General features: G+C 27.0%; 1 protein-coding gene across 3 annotated transcripts; it reads right to left on the bottom strand.

The window, feature by feature from the left end:
* Positions 1-673: 673 nt before the first annotated feature.
* On the bottom strand, positions 674-22,671 carry LOC113791343 (uncharacterized). 3 transcript variants are annotated; one of them, XM_075825024.1, is made up of 4 exons: positions 16,236-17,001; positions 15,911-16,000; positions 13,602-13,743; positions 674-3,259 (listed from the first exon to the last, which is right to left on the bottom strand). In XM_075825024.1, the coding sequence occupies exons 3-4, from the start codon at positions 13,660-13,662 to the stop codon at positions 2,226-2,228; spliced, it is 1,095 nt and encodes a 364-aa protein (XP_075681139.1). In that variant the 5' UTR covers positions 13,663-13,743; positions 15,911-16,000; positions 16,236-17,001; the 3' UTR covers positions 674-2,225. The 3 variants fall into 3 exon arrangements, with proteins under 3 accessions (XP_075681139.1, XP_075681141.1, XP_075681140.1); XM_075825026.1 differs by lacking the exons at positions 15,911-16,000; positions 16,236-17,001 and adding an exon at positions 22,653-22,671; XM_075825025.1 differs by lacking the exons at positions 15,911-16,000; positions 16,236-17,001 and adding an exon at positions 15,687-15,808.
* Between the last annotated feature and the right edge of the window lie 182 nt (positions 22,672-22,853).

Here is a 22,853-nt window from a genome sequence, read left to right as displayed (position 1 = left end):
AAGATAATAAGATTATCATTTTTTTTTTTCGATTAATTAATCATTATTATCCATTTGAAAATCTATTTTCTAAATACATTTCTGTTTCTGTTAAATGTGTGTGGCATGTAATGAGTTTCCTGTTTTCTTTAGATAAGATTCTTTTGATTTTCCCACTATAGTTAGTTATCATACTATATTTCTACAGAATATCATTCTTAAGAATCTTTTCTTTCGTTTTGTTCATTTGAAATGTGCCTGAAACAAACAATATATAATGGGTCATCATTATATAATTCTATCCGATGTCTCTCTTGTCTATAGACTAACTATAGTTGTCTTTTAAGCTTTAATTAGTTTCAATTCTCTAAAGATTTTATCAATGATGAGCAAATTATTCCATTATATCAGTATTGTTATTATATCTTTTAATGAATGAATAAATGATAAGTGTTATGGGGAAAAAAAGGTAATTTTCAATACTTTTAAGTATGATGGAAAATCGGATTCTTTTGTTTGTTTGTTTGTTATCATTATCATCACTGTTCGCATAAGACATTCGTATTATTTTCTTTTCTTTTTTCGTATTTTAATATTCCGGAATTTATTCTTCGGAAAAACAAACTCTTTTAATTCGTTTTGTTTATTTCAATGGAGAATTTTTTTTTGCAGAATAAAATTCAATAAAATGAAACAAGTGATAAAATTTTCGTCTTTATTTATTAGATAGTAATATTCATCAAAAGAATTGGGACAAAGAAAGAAATAAAGAAAAAAATCACCGCGAGTAATACAAGTATATAATGTTTTGATCAAAATGTTTCCAGAATAATGAATTTGTAATGAAAATCAAAAAAAAAAACAAAAAGAGAAAATTTTGTAATTAAAATCTAATTCTGTGTGTGTGAATGAAAACGTATTCTGTTTTTGGAATGAAAAAAAAAGGTTAGGGAATGAATATATTTTGTTATAATTTTTTTTGTTTTGTTTTAAATTTTTTTAAAATAATAATGATTCGATAAAATTATGAATGATAAACATGATGATTAGATTAGAATAATAAATATTTATAACAATAATTATTAATCGAAACAAGATTTATATAATTTTTTATTTGGTCAAAATAATATTTTTCTGTTGTTGTTGTTGGTTGATGTAAAATAGATATTCAAATAGATCAAAAGTGAGAGAGATAGAGATAGATTGGGATAATGATTTTCGATAATGAAATTTACAAATTATCATTGTATGCGTGTGTGGGTGTTGGAATGGTGAAAAAAAAAGCTAATTGAATGTTGATTTTGATGGGAAAAAATGTTTATTTTTGTTGTTGTTGTTGTTTTTCGATGATTATTTTTGGATTATTATTAATGAAACAAGACAAACAAACATTATTATGACAGAAAAAAATGTTGATAATGATCATCATAATGTGAAAATGAGATTTTTGTTAATTGATGTTCGATGTTGCTATTTATTTTCGGAATCACTTTTTTTTGTACATCAAACATATCAATCAATCAATCAATCAATCAAACATTTCTAAATCTCTAAATATACATCGATTAATGAATGATGAACAAGAATTTTCAATAATAACTATCATCATAATGATTAAATGGAAATGTTGTGAATGAAAAACACACACACACAAAATCGTTTGTATTTATATAAACTTTGTATGATATATAACGATCATAATCGAGGTAGTGTGTGTATAAAATATTATGTTAGGTGTTTATTCTTCGTTGTTTATATATGAAAACGATGAAAATGTTGTTGGTGAAAATTTTAAATTTAAACACACACACACACACGGACAAACACAAGTCGATGCTAAAATGGCTAAATAACAATAACGACAAAAATATATTCAATGTTGATGTTACGATTACGATGATGATGATAAGAATGCAAATGATTTGTTTATGTTATCTATACGATAATAATAATATTATTATTTCTAGACACACAATGATAATAACAACAGAGAATTTTTCTACAGGGTGTTTTGAACATTATTTTTTCGGTACGAAAACGAAAAAAAAGAATTGGTTGTTGGATCTATGATGATGATGATGATGATGATTGTGCAACTTAGGACAACAACAATAATTTTAAATGAAATTGTTCGTAATGGAACGGATGATGTGATTATGATGATGATGAAAATATCAATGAATTTATTTTATTTTTTGTAGAGATCATGATTTTTAAAATATGTAAATATTATTGTTTGAGGCATCTTAACTTAATGTAATTGTAGCCAAGCTCGATCGACCACTTGGACGTATATCGGTTTGTCCAGAAATGGATGATAATTGCATTGATGAATGGCTATCTTTACGTTGTTGTTGTTGATTAAGATGATGATGATGATGATCATTTGTTGTTTGCATCATTGATACAATATGTGATGGTGGTGGTAATTGTTGTCCCTGTGGTTGCTGTTGATAAATAATCGTTGTAGATGATTGTTGTTGTTGTGGTGGAAATTCTTGATAATGTCCATGATGATGATGATGTTGAATAGATGATGGATTAATACCGCCACCACCACCACAACTACCATCAATGGCACCGGTTGTTGTCATCACAATATTTGGATCATGTATTAATTCAATATTTGCTGATGGTGTCATCGACAATGTTGTTGATGTTATTGGTAGTGTTGGTGGTAATGGTGTCGTCGATGATATTGTCACTAAATTTGGATTTATTAATGTTGTTGATGATTTTTTTGTCATCGATGATGATGATAATTTTGATGATAATGGCGTTGGTGGTTGTGATGAATTAGCTGATGAATTTTGTGATAAACCAACACGGCTATGTTTTTTATAAAATTTTGTTTGCTGATCTTTATCCAAACCATAATTAAATTGACCCGATGTTGTTGTTGATGTTGGTGTACCACTTTTACTTATTGATGATTTATGTGAATGTAATGATAATACAGATGGTTTACCCGATGATGGTAATGATTGTAAATTGATTGATTGATGATGTTGTTGTTGTTGTTGTTGATGATGATTTAAATTCATTGAATGTGGTGGTAATTGTTGTTGATGTTGTAATTGGCCAGTAATTGAAACATTTGTTGAATTTAATCGTTCATTATTATTACCAACAACGGCTTCATTTGGACGTTTCTTAAGGCGATACCATTTACGTAGATAAGATATTAATATGAATATCAATAATAGAAGAACCAAGAATAGAAAAAAACCAATAACAACAGCCAATCCTTTGTATAATTCTGAATAATCTGTATCATACCCTGTATTTATCAGAATAAAATTTAAAAACAAAAAGAAAGTTTTAATCATTGGCTAAATATAAACCCAAACACAAAATGATTGATATAGTCGACCAAAAAAAAACAACATTAAAAAAATATTCTACCCAGAAAAAAAGCCGGAACAACAAAAAAAAAAAACCGGACAAAACAGATTGAAAAAAAACAGGAAAAGATATCGGTAGTAACAAAGTTACCAACAACAACAAAAAAAAATTACGGAGAACAAAAGGAAAAAAGTTAAGGCTAAAATAATAATGTGTGTGTTTGGAACCCAACGAGAAAATAATAGAGAAACTTTGAAATCATTCTTTTTCCCTTTCAATATAATCTAATATGATTTTTTTCGGGTTTTTTTGTTGTTGTTTTTGTTGCTTCGTTAACGGATGTGACACCAACACCGACATACACACATAATGATAAACATATTGGTTTTTATAGTTCACGGGAAAAACAAATCACCATTGATGATGATGATGATGATAAATAAATTAAATTACAATGACAATGTATGGCCAGAATGAAAATGAATAGCATAATGAATTCTTTCATTTCATTTCTTTCATTCATTTTCCCAAATGGAAATTTTGGGTCAATTTTTTTTTTTTGTTTTTCGTTTCACCATAAGACCATCAATTTATGGATGTTTTTTCCAGTGTGGACAGGCAGAAATAAATTTAACCAGAAACAGGGTTAAGAAGGAGAGAAAAAAAAGTATGATTGAAAAGGAAATTCTTTGGTTCATGTTGATGATGATGATAATGATTAAATTGATGACCGACAAAATCATCAGCGATTCTTATGAAAAAAAAGCGAAAATTCTATATTTGCTGTTGTTGTTGCCATTATTATCAACTAAATGGTTAATGATCTTGACGTCACAATTCAAATTCCAGCAAATTCTAGAATCAAAAATTGCAAGAAAACTTTGATGATATACTCCCTTGTCTACTTTGATTGTCATTCAATCATTTTCATTTCAGATTTTTCTGGAAATTTTTCAGCAAAAAGAAAAACTGCTATTAAAACAATATCAAAATGTGAAAAGTTTAAAAATAAAAATTAAAAATTAAGAAAAAAAAATTACAGCTTTTTTTCTCTCACTCTCTCTCTCTCACTCATCTAAATGGTGGAACCAACAACGAATAAAAAAACATCAATTCAAAATTGTAATCCTAGGCTGTAATTTAAAACAAAAAAAAACTCTTGCAAAACACATAAAAAAAATCTTTACACTCCATCATCATAATTACATAGTGGATGGTGGATAATATCAAATTTCAATCATTATTCAGTGAAACAAAAAAAAATGAAATCCAATGAAATGAAACAAAAAATGTTTCCCAAATAAAATAATGATGAACCAGAATTCCATATTATCATCCAATATGATGATGGTTAGAGAGTTATCTCAGTGAAAAAAAAAAACTAAACGCTAAACACTATTTCCACATCAAACACAAGAAAAAAATAATAATTTACAAAAGTTCATTCATTAATGAATGAATGAATATTTGGGGAAGAACCAAAAAAATTAACAAAGAATAACAAACAGATCTAGAATGTAAAAGACAACAGGAAAAAAAACTTTGAATAATTAAAACGTCATCAACAGTTTTTTTTAAATCTGGTCATATGATGGACCAATTTTTTTCGGATGGTAATGTTGATGATGGCAAAAAAACAAACATAATAAAAATTCCATTAGTTTTGCTTATCTCATATCGTTCTCTCTCTTTCTTTCTTTCTCTAACTTGCAATGAAATTCTTTTCAAACAAAATTCCTTTATTCAATGATTTTGTCAGGAAAAATTCTGCTGATTTAATTGAAATACAATTTTACACACTCACAGACACAAACACACACACACACACACAGCAATCAAATGATTAGATTGAAAAATTATAAAACTGGAAAAGCTTTCTCATCATTCATTCATTCATTCATTCATTTTTCCAATAATTTATTCATATAAAATCTATCTGAATATTATGCAGTTTTTTTTCTCTCACACAAAGAATTCATGAATAAATGAATTTGAAAAATTTTCAGTGAAAAATAGATAGATTTCACTGTGTGTGTATGTTTGATTCTGGTTAATCATTACCATCACAAACGAAATGGTGATATAATAAAGAATTGAGAATGGGAAACAAAACAAAACGAAAATTCATAGGATTTACTTTGTTCATTCTGGTTATTTGCAATTAATTATAGATTCTTTTCCACAAGTGATGAATCCTTCGGGAAAATAAAACGAATGATAAATAGATGAAAATAGAAACATTTTGAATAGAAAAAGGATTTAGTTCGGAAAAAATTTATCGTGTGTAAATAATAATAATTTAACAAACCACAAGAAGATCCAGAAAAAAAGAAAAGAAAAATCCAATGACAAACAAATTTGATAAGACCAAAATCCTAATCAAGATAAACAAGCAATCATCACCATTCATTCATGTTTTTTTTATCTCGCAGTTGTTGTTGTTGTTAAGATTCAAATAAATCGATCAAATACCATACAAATTGACAAATTAATAAGAACAATTTGTTTGAATGTTTTGACGATACAAACAACGAAAAAAAATCCAATTTCGATGCCATAATCATCATCAACATCAATATTCAAAACTAATCTTGGCCAAAAATTACAGAACAAATCTATTTTGATTGAAATAAGAAAAAACAAACAAACAAATCTTATGGATTTAGTCGATCGGCCAATTCAATTTGATTGAATAATTCCAACAACAACAAACACAAACAAACATCACGATGATGATGATGATGATGATAACATTTAATGCAATTCAATTGAATCTCTGGAATGTAACGAATTTAATCGAGCGTATGAAACAAACAAAACAAAACAAACAAACAAAATACCGCCGAATTAAATGAGATGATGTTTTACTTTGGGAAGAAGAAATTGTAAAATCTTTTGCGTTTTTTCTGAAAGTAAAATTTCCGGGAAATATTATTCTTTTTTGAGCGAAAAAAATGGTCAAAAAAAAAATTCGATGAGCGATTACATCGTAACAAAATTTATTGATAGCCCAGTTTTTTTTCCAAATTCACAATGTTCAGAATTCAATTTTACTTGTATAAAACATCATCATTTTTCAATGAAAAAATAAAAACTAGGACAAACTTGATATAATTCTCGGGTAAAAAAATTTTTTTTCATATAGTTTCATACAGAATATATAATGAGTGACAAAGGGAAAAAGAAAACTAAATGGAAATTTAATTGAAATTAATTTTTTTTCCCTTCACATCTTCTTTGTGTTGTGTTCTATGGACAACAACAACAACAACAACAAGGGAAAAACTAAAAACAAAACCATATCCAAACTGCAGAAAATATTTTATTTTCTATTTTATTTCCAAAATGATGATTATGTTGTCGTTTGTTTGTTTGTTTGTTTGTTATTTTAACAACAATTTTTTGTCATCAGTGTTTTTTCTTTTTTGTTCACACACAAATAATGTCAACATATAGAGAGATTTGTTTGTTTTGTTTTCATCTCTCGCGAGAATTATTTATGATAATGATGATGATGATGATGATTCTTTTCAGGAAAATATCTTTTCTTTTCTTTTTTACCTTAACACATATCACAAATATTGTTTGATTTTCTTTTTCCTCTCTACTTCGACAACAACGACAATCGTTGATGACTTGAATTGATAGAAATAGAGTGGAATGATCATGGAAAACTTTTTTGATAATCGGATAAATGGAATCATCATCATCTATAAAACGATATCGTTAATGATAATGATTATAGCATCTTTTTTTTTTTGTTTTGTTGAAAATTGGATTTTTGAAAATGATTGGGGAAATTTTCCAAGGAAAATCACATTACAAATGATATTAAACATATCATATAGATTAGTAGATTATGGAGACACAAACACACACATATATCTTTCAATATTTGAAAGTGATTAAAAATAAAATCATTTACTTAAATCGTTTTGATAAAAACAAACAGAGGACACAAACAAAAAATCTATCGATTTAAGAAAATGATCATCAGAAATTTTTCCCGAAAAAAAAATCTTTTAATAATTATTTTCAGGAAAAATTTCCCGATTGCCTCAAATAAACTAGAGTTTGATTTCTTTTTTTTTAGCTGAATAGAAAAAAAAAGTTTCTTATTAATCATAAATGGTTTTTTTTCGCTGGTTAATAGCCATATCATGGCTCTGTCATAAAAAAAAGTAAATAATTTCCATTTGATCAAATTTCCATTTTTCGGTCCTGTTATGGAGAATTTTCTTTTCTTTTCTTTCGAATAAGAAAAATCGATTTTCATTCAAAAATTAAATAGGCATAGAAAAAACTTGAATAGTTTTTTTTTCTTTCTTTGATTTATGAATAATGATAATCACACATCCTCTCCATCATAATAATGTTGAACAAACAACAACAGCCAACAAACAAACAAACAAAAGAATCAAGTGTGGAACATCAATTCCAAACAAAAAAGTACCAGAAAAAATAGTGAAATCTTTCGATAAGAAAAAAAAATCCTTCAAGCTAGTTTAGGATAGGAACACAAAATTACAGAAGCAGCAGCAACCGTCAAGCATCATCAAACAAAAAAACATCAACATCATCATAGGTATTCATAGGCAATCTTATCTGTTTTTTCGACTTCTTTTTTTTCGACTTCTTTTCATTTTCAACAAAAAAAAAAAAAATATTTTCAAATTCACTTTACATTCAACAAAAAAAAGCTTATAAAGATGGAAAAAAAAGAGTATTACCATCATCACTATGACCTTATCAAATACTTTTTTTTCCATGGAAAAAGAGAAGATGATTTTATTTTTCTTTTTGCCATAAAGAATCAGGTATTATAAATCATAGAACATGATGATATCTTGATATGATCACATGACATCAATATTAACGAAATGAAATGTTTTTTTTTCTCCAGAAACGAAAAAAGAAAACATGATTGGTTTCCGATGTCCGACTATATGATGATGATGATGATGATCGGATGATGATGGAGAAACAAAAAAAATACACCAGAATATACCATAATCGAAAGTAAACAAGAAAATTTTCGTTTTGTTTTGTTTTGTTTTGTTTAGTTTGTTTTGTTTGTTTGTTCATCTAATAAATCTTGTCAAACGAAAGAAACGAAGTAAAAACGAAAAAAATAGGCAATGATGAGCTAAATTGTTTCTGGAAAATTTCAATGTATGTTCTGATAATGAATAAAATGAAATGTACGAACAATGTTATTATTATCATCAACGTAAAGTTAAATAAATCGGGAAACGGAAATCCGATTGATATGATTTTTTTTTCATTCATTCATTTTCAATATCATAGTTCATAGGAATTCTTTTCAGTTAAACTTTGTTTATTTATTTTTTTTTTATACTTTCATGATGTTATTATTAGTTTTTTTTTTGGGAAAACCAAGAAAAACGATAAGTTTTCCCTTGTGTGATGTTTTGTTGTCGAAAGAGACAGAGATAGAGAGAGAGAAAGAAAAAATATCCATTACATGAAAAGAATTTTAAATTATAAAACAGCAAGAACCAAACGAAAAAAACAACAACATCATTTTCATATACTGAATGAATGAGTGAATTGAAAAAAAAACAATAAACATTTTTATTTCTTCAAACAAAACAAAACAAAAAAAATTTCATTTCTCATTATCGTCATCATCATCATCGTAATTGAATTTGAACGAACGAACGAACGAACGAAAAAAAAACCAAACAAATATCATCCATAATTAAATTATACTGGTGATCAGCAATATCTTGTGGAATTTCTTTGAAGAAGAAGAAAAAATTTTCCCAAGAACATTTTACCACACACACAAACGATAATCACGATCCTTTTTTTTCTTTCCCTCCAAAAAAAAACTAAATTATTAATTCGGTTTTGATGTTTGGAAATTTGGTTTTTTGTTTTTGTTTTTTTGTTTTGGTTTCAAAAACCAAAATGAACAAAGTTTCATCATTTGAATTAAGAATTTTTAACAAAAAAAAAAAAAAAAAGTTTCAGAGGAACAAATTGTGTAACAGTGTTTGGCATTTTGATGAATAAAATTTCATGATAATTATGATTATGGAAACAACAACAAAAAAAATGTCGATCAATGAATAATTTGATAGTGTGTTGATGATTGGTAGAATAATAAATAAATCTTAATCCATGATTGGAAGCAAAAAAAAAACATTTTGTCTGTTTTGATGAAAATGAATTTTTTGGCCCAAACAGAAAAAATCGCTGGAAACTTGTCCATGAACCATTCATTTTTAGTAATAATAATAATCCATGAATTACACATCAATGAAAAAAAAGTAAATCCAACCAAGTGTGAATAAATGGATGAATGGATGGATGGGAGAAAAAATAAAAAAAGATTCACTAATTAGATGCCCAACAACAACAACAACAGTAAACAGAAAAAAAATGAACGAATGAACAAAAACAAAAAAAAATAGATTAACTAAACGAGCTGAAAATGAATGATCTAAATGTGTGAATGAGGCAAAAAAGCAAAGACCAGAACAGTGAGAAACAAAAAACAAAAAACAAACAAACAAAAAGCCCGAATAAACTGCCAAAACAATTCCGGATGGAATTTTTTTTTCTTGCCAAAAAAAAGAAAAATTCCACTTAAAAATTTTGAAACATCATCATCATCATCATCAGTGCAAAAAAAGTTTCCAAGAAATAATGTTTCCATAGATTAATCTTGTTCGAGAAAATTCTGTCCCGAAAAATGTTTTCGAAAAGATTCCAAAAAAAAAAAAAAATGTAAATTTTCAACATAAAATGAAAGATTGAGTCAAACTTGAAAATGTGCAAATGATTTTTCTTTTTACAGTGAAAATTTTTCGCAACAAAATTTGAATCAAATAAATTGTCGATTCAATTTGTGAATGAGCATTTGGAAAACAATCCCGGAATCGATTCATGAAATGTCATCACACAACTTTAAAAATTATCAGATTGATGTTAACCGAACGAACGAAAAAAAAAACCTTTTAAAAGAAATTTAAATCGAAAGGAATTTTAAAATTTTCTTAAAAAAAACCATACAAATTGATGGCACGATGATAAAACCTTTTAATTTTATTTTGGTTGTTTGCAAGCAATGAATGAATGTTTTTTTAAATGGTTTTCATCCAAACTCATCGATAATAATGATGATAATTGAATACTCAGAAAATGTTTTCGGGAGTATTTGAGAAATTTTTTCGAAAATGTGAATAAAATGAAGGAAAAACACGCAAGAATTTGTTCACTTGAATGATTTGACTTTCATTCTTCGAACGCGGTAAAAATTGAATTTCATTATTTCTTCAACGACATTTTCATTATTAAATTGAAAGAAAGAAAAAAAATCTTTCTCACTGTACATTTTTTCACATCAATTCAGACGATAAATTTCAAAGGTTTGCTTGGAGTTTTTTTAATTTTCACAAAAAAAAATCAATTTCATAGGCAGAATATACATTGGGTGGCCAGAATTTATTTGATGAATGAAAAGGTTGAATGAACAAAAAGAAAAAGCAAACAAAACAAATATTGACACATATACGGGTCATCATCATTTTTTTCCGGTGAAAAAAAAAATATTACCATGTCAACATTATGATGATGATGATGATTTGATTTGAGAAATATTCCCGGAAAAAAACTTTTCCCAAATGTAATGTAAATTTTTTTTAAACTTCTTGAAAATCATGAATATTTGTGAAACCCTAAACACAACTAAACAATTCTTGTTCAATTGATCGATTGAATTTCCAAAAAAAAAAAAAAAAAATATATATTGCGATAATGTTACGAAACGTAAAACAAGCAAGCACGATCATTCAACAGAAAAGAAGAAGAACAATTGAACATTTGACATTTTGTGAAAATGTACTTGAAAAAAAAGTGCAATCATTTGGACCTGGACGCCATGAACCAGATATAATAGTACTCGTGGTCAATTATTATTACATGAAATACACTTGTACATCAAATAAAATTTTGGGACATTAATTTCAAAAGTATACTAGAGAATCGAGTAGGCAATATTTTCTTTCATAGTAACCGATATTATTTATTACCCGAAAAAATTGCAATAATTTTCAAATGAAAAGGAATTGAATGGATTCGTGAATAAAAGAAAATCATTGATATATTGAAATATTTATCAATCGATGATGATTTTTGACATTTGATCGATGACTCTACTTGTTTTATTCTGGCAATATTTTCTTTTTCTTCATGTGAAAAAGTAAGAAATATCTTTGAAATGTTGAATGGAATCGAAGAAAAGCACTGAAATTTCCCGGAAAATTTCCCTACAAAAATCCAATCAAATTTTCCGAAATAATTTGTTTTTTTTCAACTTTTAAAAAATTCATTAACATTTTGAATAATTAATTAATTAATCCTGTTTGTTTGTTTATTTATTCTGATTACAAAACTTTCATTAATCAATCAAAATCAAAATCCAAAAACAAAACAAGACAAAATACAAACAAAGTGGTGGGAAAAAGAACAAATTGACAAAATTCCATGTCCGGATAGTTTTCCTATAGGATTTTCCTACAAAACTAAAGATGAACAAACAAAACAGAAAAAATTATCATTGAAGAATTTGGCACGTACATCATCAATGTTCAATATCGATAATGAAAATGATTATGATGATGATGATTTCAATCATTCAATCGAATGTGAAAATAGATTTTTTTCATAGTCAGTCAGTCAGACAGACAGACCCAAAAACAATTCATTGTCGCCATTATCATTATCATAAATATTTCGTGATGATTGTTTTTCATTGAGGAAGAAGGGGAGGAGAATGGATCATCATGATCATCACGATGATGATGTAAAAGATTTTCTTTTTCTTTTTCGCTACGTTGAAGAAATTCCATTAGAATAATTGATTCTTGACACGTTTCGAAGAAAAAGAAGAAGAAGAAAAAACGAATAAGCAAAATAGAAAAAACGAAACAGATGCATTGTATAATGGATTTGTATATGGATGATTTTCTCGTTTTGTTTTTTGTTTCAGGAATATGAAAAAACGCATCAGAATCACATACAAACACCGACAGACAGCCAGACAAAGACACATAACCCTAATGTAACCAAAAAAAATGATAATTTTTAAAATAAAAAAACCTTTATGAAACCAACAAAATACTAATGATCATTCAATGTTTGATATTGTCATTTTGTGACAATTTTTGTTTCAAATTTCTCTGTTTTTTGTTTTTTGTTTCGAGTAAAATAATTCTTTTTATCATTATGTTAATTTCAAATGATGATGAAAATAGAAAATTTCGGAAGCAAATAACAAAAAACAAGCGAAAATTCATCATTTCATGATGATGTTTCAGGAAGCAAACCAATTTATAGCGACAATATTTCTTCATAACAGAAAAAAAACATGGATAATTAATTTGATTTCTTTTCTTTTTTTTTCACTTGTATAAATCAACGACAACGATGACAACTGCGACGACAAACAAAAAATATTTTGACAAGTAAAATTATCATTACCACCATCAACATTGGCGTCAGTATTTTTTGTTTTCTGTCGGTAAAATTGTCAGATATCAAAAATATTTATGAAAAAGAATTCACCGGGTTTATCATCATTCACATCATCATCATCATTTTGGCAAAAGCTATTTTCGAGGAAAAATGTTTTTTTATTTTCATTTTCTTCAAGTACAAAAAAAAATAATAATAATAAAGTCGACCGACAACAACAACAACAAAAGTTCTGTGTTAATGATAATGATTATTTTGGGGTTTTCTTGAGTACAGACTTTATTCTTAAATGTCTTGAATAAATGTTGTTGGTTTTTTTTTGTTGTTGTTGTTGTTATGCTTTGTTTCATTCAAAATTCTTAATTTCATTCATTTACTGTTGCTGACTGTCGTTGTTGTTGTGTGAAGAGAACTCATTTGGTTTTGTTCATTCAGACGTGGGTGTTAATATATTTTAAATGAAACATGTTGGGAAATATATTCAAATTTTTGTTGTTGTTGTTGTTGTTGTTTTTGGTAACATTTTGATTATAATATTTTTTTCGGGATTCTCTTTTTTTTCTTAAACAAAACTGCGCGCACAGTGTTATTTCCATGTTACGCCTACGCATCTGAAATTTATCTGAAAATTTCCATTCAAAAAAAAAAATATTCGGATTTATTATTTATCGTTGGTTTGTTTAGGGTTAAAACCGATTTCGATTCGTAAGAAATTCAAAGATTACAGCAAAAAAAAAAAAAAAAAAAAAAACAGACATTCAACATTAACTTACAGATATGTTTTGGTCCAGTCAAACCATGACCACCGCCACCAAATCTTCCAGTTGTTCCCATAATTTATTTACTGTTGTTTTGTTGCTTGTAGAGTTTTTTAAAAATAAAATTTTCAGGAATTTCAAAATTTCGCAATGGATTCTGGATAAAAAAAATAAAAAAAATTCACATTACAAAAGGAAGATTATCGAATAAAAAAAAATTGGTTAAAAATAGAAGAAAATTTTCTATTTTTACAAAATTAAATAAACTTTTTTTCCATCTCTCGTTTTTTTTCCAATGACCACTTTATCATCATTATATAATATGATAGGAGAAAGAAATTTCGGGAAAAAAAAGAGAGACAGAATTTGAAAGCCAAAACCAGCCAAAAAATTTCTAAAAATGAACTTTTAAAAATAACAAAGGTGAACTACTTGAATTTCAATAGCCATACATAAGAATTTATTCAATTTTGCAAAAAGTAAAAAAAACTGAGTGAAAGAGAGAGAAAGAAAACAAGAATGGAAAAGAAAAATATTCATTGTCCATTGTTGTTGAATGTTTTGAATAAATAAAAGTCTAAAATTTCGTTTTTTTATATAATGGATTTCTTTTTCTTTTGAAAAAAAAAGAATATTTCATCACATTATTTCAATGTTGTTATTTTTCCATTTGAACAAACGCACAGTGGTGATTTATATATGATGATGAATGATTTGATTTTGATTATGGTTCAACGAGAATAATAATAAATATCTCAAGTAAAATTTATGATAAAATAATGGATTCTGTAGTAAAGAATGAAAAACTAATCAAAAACAGAATTCAAAATTTGAAAAATTGAATTCTTATTTTGAAATTAAACTAAGAAAAAAAGAGAAAGACTCAATGAACAATGTTTCTAACAATTTTTCATTGCTGGATAATTAGAAAAAGAAAAGATATTTTCATTTTTCATTGGGGAAAAAGGAAAAATTTTTTCATTAAAAAATCAACAAAAAATCAGTTAAAAATCCATCCGATTCAAACAAATCGTTAATTAAAATGTAATGAGAATTTCATTGATTGAATGAGCGAAAAATAAAGATCACAAAAATAAAAATTCTTTGTGTAAAAATGGTTGCAAAGAAACGATTGAAATTTTTTTTCCAACACCAATATCATCAAGTTAGAATAACATTCCCACCAGAAGAAACAAGACAGAGAATGATGATTCCTTGTTTTTCTCCCACACACACACACAGGTTTATCAACAATAAAAAAATGTGGATCCATTTTTTTGCTTTGGATTCGTTTCAATTTTTCTTCTTTTTTTTTGATTTTTTTTTCTCTATGGTCTTTGGCCATAATATATATGTACTTTTCTTGTTTGTTTTATGGTCGTATAGGAACCAGAAAACGAGAAAACAAAATTGTTGTTTCTGACAAGCTATCAATTTTTTTTTCTTTCCAAAACATTCAATTAGTTTGCTTTCTGTACATTTTGTTTTGGGTGAATGAATTTTGTATGTGTGTTTTTGGGCTAAAATGGAAAAAAACACTAATAAATGATCGATAACGGTATATGACGGTAGCTGTTTTTGTTTTTCTTTCATATCAGCCTTTTAGCATCTTTTTTTTTGAAGAATTTCGAAAACAATGATATTATGAATTCACAAAGAGTAACGTGGAGAAAAACAAAAAATAAATATTTTCATTATGAATTATAATGATGTTGGTGGTGATAGTCGTCGACTTGAAATAAATGGCAAAAAAAATAATGGTAATTTAGAATAGGAATGTTGTTGTTCAAACAAACCTCGGGTAACCTCTTTTTCGTTATTAAGTTGGCCGGTTTTCCTGAACTATTTGGATATATACAGGTAAGAGACAGGGAAAAACTGAATGAAAAATTGTTGAAAATCTGAACATAACACCTATTTTCCTATTTTCGATAAAACCTAAAATTATCAAACAACCGAAACTTCGATAATGTCAAACTATATGAGAAAATAAATGAGAAAACATTAGTCATTGTCCAGAATTTAAGATTGTGAAATAGGTAAGCCGATTTTTTTTGGAACAAAGAAAAAATTTCTTACAAACAAAAAAAAGAATAATACCTTTTGTAGAAAAAAAAGTTGTAAGGTTGTTTGTAAAATAGTGTGGACTTTTGTATGTCTAAAAAACAATGATTAATAACTATTTCAACACTATAGGTTTTTTTGAAGGAAACCAACAAAAACCGCGGATGAAAATAGTGAAAACGCTCGAAATTCTGCTTGAAAATCGGTAGAAAGAGAATCTGGAATATGAAAATGTCAAAAATTTCAAAGAATTTTCATACCGTTTTTTTTTGTTTGGTTGTTTTGTTTGTAATAATTGTTTTGAATTTGAAAAAATCAACTGTTGTTGGTTGAAAACTTTGAAAAATTGGCTTTATAGATCACAAAATTTGATGTATTTGAGAATGAGAGAAAAACAAAAATTTCAAAATTTTTTGAATTTTTGAAAAAACCAAACCAGAAAAACAACAACCATGGATGAATGAACAGAATTTTTAACGAGAGAAACAAACAAAAAAAAAATTAAATTAATTTTTTTCTTGTTTTGAAAAATTCACTTTTAAAAAAAACTTGATAAAAATGATGAAGAAGAAATTATAAATTTACATAATGATCAACTCTAGGGACTATTGGCTTGTTGTTGTTGTTGTTGTCATTGTTGTTGTTTTTGTTAATGTTGTTGTTGTTGTTGTCGAAGTTTATCAAACTAGAATTCAAACAAACTAGAATTTTTTTGCAAAACAACAACAAAAGATGCGAATAGAATAAAGGATGAGTGTTGCTTTAACAACAACAAAATTTGATCAAACAAACTGAAAAACTGAAGAAAAAACAAATTTTTGTAACAGCAACACTTATTTGTTTAACTTATAAAACACACACACACACACACACACACAAACATGATGGATCATTATGTTGTTTGTTGAATGTTCCGGAAAAAAACAAAACAAACAAACAATTTTTTTACTTCATTCAATTAGGCGATTTTGTTAGTTGATTTTGGGTTTCGATCAAAAAAGTGTTTAAATTTCACAAAGGAAACATGAAAAAAAAATTGATACAAAACTAAATTGAAACAAAAATTTTTCTCAGTTATCGTTTTTGGTTTTGCAAATGATTTCTTTCACCTAAACAGTGATAGTTAGTGAAGTGAAAAATTCAGTTTTTTTTCTGAATCCAGTTGTTGTTTTATCAGACGGAAAATGAAAATTGAAACATTTTTTTTTGGAATTGAAACAAGCCGCGAAAAAAAAATCAAGATTTTTCTTCTTCTTCTTCCTTTGGATGTTAAATGATTTTCGAAAAACCAAGTTTTTTTATTTGTTTGGTTCACTTACAACATTTTACTTCTCCTTATACACACAGCTTTCACACAAGAATAATGATAATAATAAAAAACTAGCCGCAAAAAACGATGATACAAATGGAACGGAACGTTATATATGGAAACAAAATATACACACATACATGTAGAAATCCTATGAACATGACATGTTAAGCATCATTAGTGATATGAATTGTTCGGTGAAAAAAAAAATACAAAGCACATAAACGAGTAAAAGACATCCGTTAAAAGGTTAGTGCGCACACATCTAAACGATGAAGGGAAAGAAATTCTTCGGTTCTGATCATCATCATTATTATCATCATCAAAATTCAACCAGGTTTACTTTTCATTCGTTAGCTATTGCTTGTTTGATTATAATTCTAGGCGCCGGCGTCAACCAAAAAAGAAAAACAAAATAAAGAAAAGAAAAAAAAGTAAAGTGAAGAATATCATTTTTTGGAAAACAAGAATCACCGCTACATACATACATACATACATACATATTATCATAAAAAGAAATTGGTATCCTGTCAGTGAATATGATTATTACATTGAGAGAGAGAGATGGAGAGAGAGAAAGCAAGAAGGAAAATTCGGCTAAACAAAAATAAAGATAGAAATGGCAATAAGAAAGAGATGGAAAAGATTTGATAAGCAAAATAAAAAAGAAAAAGAAAGAAAAAGAAAAATTCAAAATGAACATTCATATCATTTTCATACACACATGATTATTTGATGCGGCAAGAATATGAAGCAAATGAATGAAATAAAAAACATAACGAAAGCGTAGGAGAGAGAGAGCGAACATTTGGCATAAGAAATGACTTGGTTTCGATAGATGAATTGAATTGAATGAATGAATGTAGACAGGGGGAAAACAAATATATAACATTAATAAATAACCAAATGAAAATTGTAAAAATTCATTTTCATTTTCACAATTTTTATATTTTATTCTGCTTCATTCAAATCTTGTTGTTGTTTGGATGTTTTTGTTAAATAATAATAATAAAGTAAGGAAGGGAAAAAAGATACAAAAAAAATTAGATTTCGGAGAGAGAAGGAAGGAAGAAAATCGGTAAATTTTCTGTAAATGTTTCTTATTATTATTTTTGGTTGCAGAAAAGAAAATTTACAGGAATTTTCTCTCTGGAAACCTGGAATTCTGATAGAGACACACAATTGAATTGTTTGGATTACCCCGAAACAGACAAACGAACGAAAATTTTTTCTTCTCAATCAATATTATCAATTGTAAAATCTATTAGTTTGCTAATAATAAATCAAAATTGATCGAAAACAAAACAACAGAAGAATAATATTACTACAGGAAAAAACCTTTTTTTTGTTGAAAACATCAAACAATAATAACGATGACAATAACAACGAAAATACATTATTTTACTATACATTTTGACTAATGAGATGACCAAAGAAAAACCTTGAACAAACCGAAAGATCGAGAAAATCGATCACCAATAAACACTTGATCACCGAATAAATAAATAAAAAATATTTGAAATATCCCAAACAAAACAAAACAGAAAAACATCATTATTGTTATTATCGTTATCATTATAATTCGAAGTTTGTTTTATCGGAAACACACATTGATGAAAAAAACGAAAAGAAAAATGCAATGCAGGAAAGCATACATTATTTTTTTTTCTCACACACAGTCAGCCAAACCGAAAACTAACCCCCACGCACACAGTGTTAAAAAAAACAATGTTGGGATAATAAGAAAAAACTAACCCAAAAAAGAAATTATTATTTGTTTTGTTTGGTTTTGTTCGTATAAATTAATGATTGATTACCAAAATTTTTTCTTCTTCTTCTTTGGGCTTGTTTTTTAAGTCATCATCATCATTATTATTATTTGGAGAAAACCAATCACTTGATTGTGTAGTTTGTTTGTTGTTGTTGAAACAAGAATATTCTATATACAATTTTTTAATATGAAAAATTCTTATTCTTCGTACAGTACATGGGAGGTTGGGAAAAGAAAAGAAAAATATGCTTTTCGGCATGCTTCAATGGTAGATGATATTCGCATTTGTATACAATCAATTCAAGTAATTAATGAGATATGTTCAATTTTTTTTTTGTTGTTTAGTCAAGTTTTTTTGCTTGCTTGCTTGCTTTTCTTTCCTACTTTTTTTTATTTATTCTTTGTATCGAAATGAATGAATGAATGAATGTTTTCAATGGAAAATCTAATATTAATGAAATGGATCGATTCTCTGCGATTATTTTGTTTCGTTCAACAAGAATCAAACAGCAAACAAAAACACATTGAAAGTTCAAGGTAAAGTAACGGGGGAGTTTTGTTTGTGGCTGTTCATTCTTTTGGTTATTATAATTAGATTCATTAAAAATATTGATGGCAGGATATTTAACCAATCGATAATCCAATAATGATGAAACATTTTCAACAACGAAAAAACCACGTTAAACTTTTGGCAATCAAATTGGCGAAAAAAAAATTACTTGAAAAGTTTGTTTTCCGTAAAGTTTCCAAAAGAATTCAAATGTTCAGAACTAATTAAATTAAAATGATTTTATTCTTGATTTGTTTTTTCTCATTTTCAAGAATGCCATCATTATTATCATCAAAATTGATGTCAAAAGTTTGATTGTTTCTCTCCCTCTCTTTGCTAATGATAATCTATTGTGGCGGTTGGTTGATTTGTGGTGATGATGATGGTTTATGGAAAACCAGAAATTTTTTTTCGGTTTTTAACCAGAATTTTTTGGTTTTTTTAGTAGTTTTTTCTCTTTGTTACAAAATCATTGATGATGATGATGATAACCAGAAATCAGAACCAGAATACATCAATTCTTGGGTCTCTTTTTTTTGTATAACAAAAGGCGTAATTGTATGAAAATGAAACCACCAAACCCGAATTCTTAATTAAATTAATTCAAATTCACAACAAAAAAACACAAATTTTCAATTTTCCATTCGAATAACATCAATGATGATGGTAATGGTGGTGGTAATGAGTGTGTGTGTAACATTAACGTTTAATTTGATTATTTTGTTTCGAATCGATTTTCAATAATAAAAAATCCAAATAATAATGATAACAATTTTGGAAATGATCCAATTTTTTTTCTCGTTATGCTGATCTTTATGTCGAAAAAAAACAAACAAAATTTAGTTGAACAAAAATCAACCCTTTTTGTGCCGCAGTAAAGAAAAGAAATAAGCCTACCACCAACGCAAAAATACAAAAATAGTACATCAAAACATATCAATCAAAGGTCAAAACATTCAAATGATTATCAAAAGTTGGTTTGTGACATTTTACAAAACAACACTGAAGAGATTCATTCATTCATTCATTCATTCATTAGGGAAATTTTTGATTTTGTTCATTTCCCAAATGTAAATCATCATCAATATTCATAGCAATCAAAAAAAAAAAAATTTGCAAATGAAAATGATGAATATTGATGCTTGAAAACCGAAAAAAAGAAAGACAACATTCAAAATGATAATGTAGAATTATTAATTATTTTGTTTTTCATATGCTCGTTTTTATTTTTGGGAAAAAACCAGGAAACATAGTTTCCAAAACTGAAACGAAAATCTTCTTTGTAAATTTTTTTTCCTCTGTGTTTGATGATTTTAATAATTAATCGAATACTGAACAATCCGATAAGGAATGAAGCAGCAACAACAACAACAAAATGAAGAACAAAAAAAAACTTTGATTTTTTTTTTTTGTTTGTCGATGCAAAAGAGAAATTTCCTGGAAATTCCTTTGAAAAAATAGACAGACACGGAATTTTTTCAGAATAAAAAAAATTTCTGGAAAAAAATACGACCATTTCGACAATGATGGTAATCATCATTATCGAAGAAAAATATCTTTGAAACAAAAGACAAACAGAAACACAAAAACCAAGTAAGTGATGAAATGGATTGCCTTTTTCATTATTACTGACTAACATTATCATCATCATGATATCATCAACAACAACAACAAGACAGAGAAAACATCTTTATTATTATCATCACTTTTATTTGATTATTATTTTCTGTTTTGTTTTTTTTCAAACAAAACGCACACACACACACACACGGAGACAGAGATAGAAAGAATATTCTGGAGAGACTTATTTGGAATTAAGAAATTTTGCTTGTAACAACCGTTGTATTCAATGTTTGTGTTTGTTTAAATTGATTTGATTAAACAAATGTTGAAATAGTAAAAAAAATGACTGTGTAAGATTCTGTATGATGATGAAACACATTTTTTCGTTTTGTTTCATGAATAAATTTTGAACCAGATTTTTTTTTGTTTTGTTTTGTTTTAAACTGTTTCAATCTGGTTTCAAAACAAAACAGCATATTTTCCTATTAAAACAAAAAAAAATTCTTTTTTCCTTTGTTGTCGTTTTGTTTTCGTGAAACAAAGTGAAGAAAATTAAATCTATATGAATGTTATTGTTGTTGTAATTCAACAATTCTGTGAAAAAAAAGAATAATATTGAAATGAATAATATTGTCTGGTTCTCATTTCTAATCAATGGAAATTTATAGGGAATTTTGTTCAACAAAAAAAAAATGTTTTATGCAAATGAAAATATGAATGAATGAATGAATGGAAAACTTACTTGGAATTTTTTTTCTTTCAGTTCTCGTTAAAGAAATTTTCCATAAATTTTTCAAATGTTAACACTTCATATTTTTTTTTCATTGAAATTTAAATTTTGTTTTCAATAATAAATTCAAAACAACAAAAACAAAATGAAAACAATTCCGATTCTCTATTTCACTTTTCATGTAAATTTCATGAAACCCTAAAATTGGGACAAATTTGAAATGAAAAAATTCCAAGAATAATTTTGAATGGATAGAAAGAAAGTATAGTGAAAATAGCTATCATTGATGATGAACGAATTCCAAAATCGATAGATCGAATTCAGAATCGATAGAACAAAAACAAAATTAGTTACAATAATCATCATCAGAAGAAAATAAAAACAGAAAAAAAAGATACCAAAAGATTGATTATTATCATTTTGTTTGTCTGATTGACCAAACAACAACAACAACAACAAAAAACTTTGATTTTTACTTTCCCTCTATTCAACATTTACAATGATTTTCATTGTAATTATCTCATCACCAATCACCATCAATCACAAGCAAACAATGTGTAATTCGTAAACAGATATTTGTTGTTCTTGTTTGTTTGTTTCAAAATGTTTTTAATAGACATCATCATTGATAAATGGATGAAAAGAAAAACAACAAAACAGCAAAAAGTTTCAAAAATCCAATCACACACACACACAACCAGACAGATCAAGGTCTTGGTCAATCGTGCAAATGAGAATTCGAATCGAATCAAAATCTAAATTGTAGAAAATCGAAAATAAAAAAAAACATCCTGAAATTGATAGGAATTTCAAAAATATCAATCCAATCACATAGTCAGTCATTCGAAAAGTAATAATAATCGAATAAACACGAAATCGTATTGAGTGAATAAATTTTTTTTTCGGTGGGAAGGAAAAAAAACTTGTAAAAAACTTTTTTTTTTTTTTTTTTTTGTTGATAAAAATGTTTTAAAATTTTAAAATGCACGTTTTTTTGTTGTTGTTGTTGTTGTTGAACCAGAATAAAGTGTGCATGGATTGGGGAAAAAAATCAACAACGGTTAAACTGGAATTTTTACATTTTTAAAATTGATGAAACATTCATTAGCAACCGAAAATAAAACGATTCAACGATGATGATGATGATGATCGTTATGGATAGTAACAAAAAAATCTAATGGCAGCACCATTTTTTTCATAGAAGAATATCATAACAATATAAATAGGAATCGGAAATTAAACAGAATCGATTTATGAAAAGTAAAGTTTTTTTAAAAGAA

This window comes from Dermatophagoides pteronyssinus, unplaced genomic scaffold (genome assembly GCF_027571235.1).
Source record: "Dermatophagoides pteronyssinus isolate colony J.1.1.1.1 unplaced genomic scaffold, Derpt_VIB-CSIC_2022.12 sq0003, whole genome shotgun sequence".
Taxonomy (NCBI): domain Eukaryota; kingdom Metazoa; phylum Arthropoda; class Arachnida; order Sarcoptiformes; family Pyroglyphidae; genus Dermatophagoides; species Dermatophagoides pteronyssinus.
Note: the sequence above shows the minus strand (reverse complement) of the source record. Positions and strands in the feature narration are given on the sequence as shown.

Bases quoted from the DNA above. Each gene is read 5' to 3' on its own strand.
- LOC113791343 (XM_075825026.1), bottom strand. From the start codon at position 13,662: ATGGGAACAACTGGAAGATTTGGTGGCGGTGGTCATGGTTTGACTGGA. The intron at 3,260-13,601 runs GTAAGTTAATGT...TGATAAATACAG, and splicing joins GACTGGACCAAAACATATCT to GGTATGATACAGATTATTCA.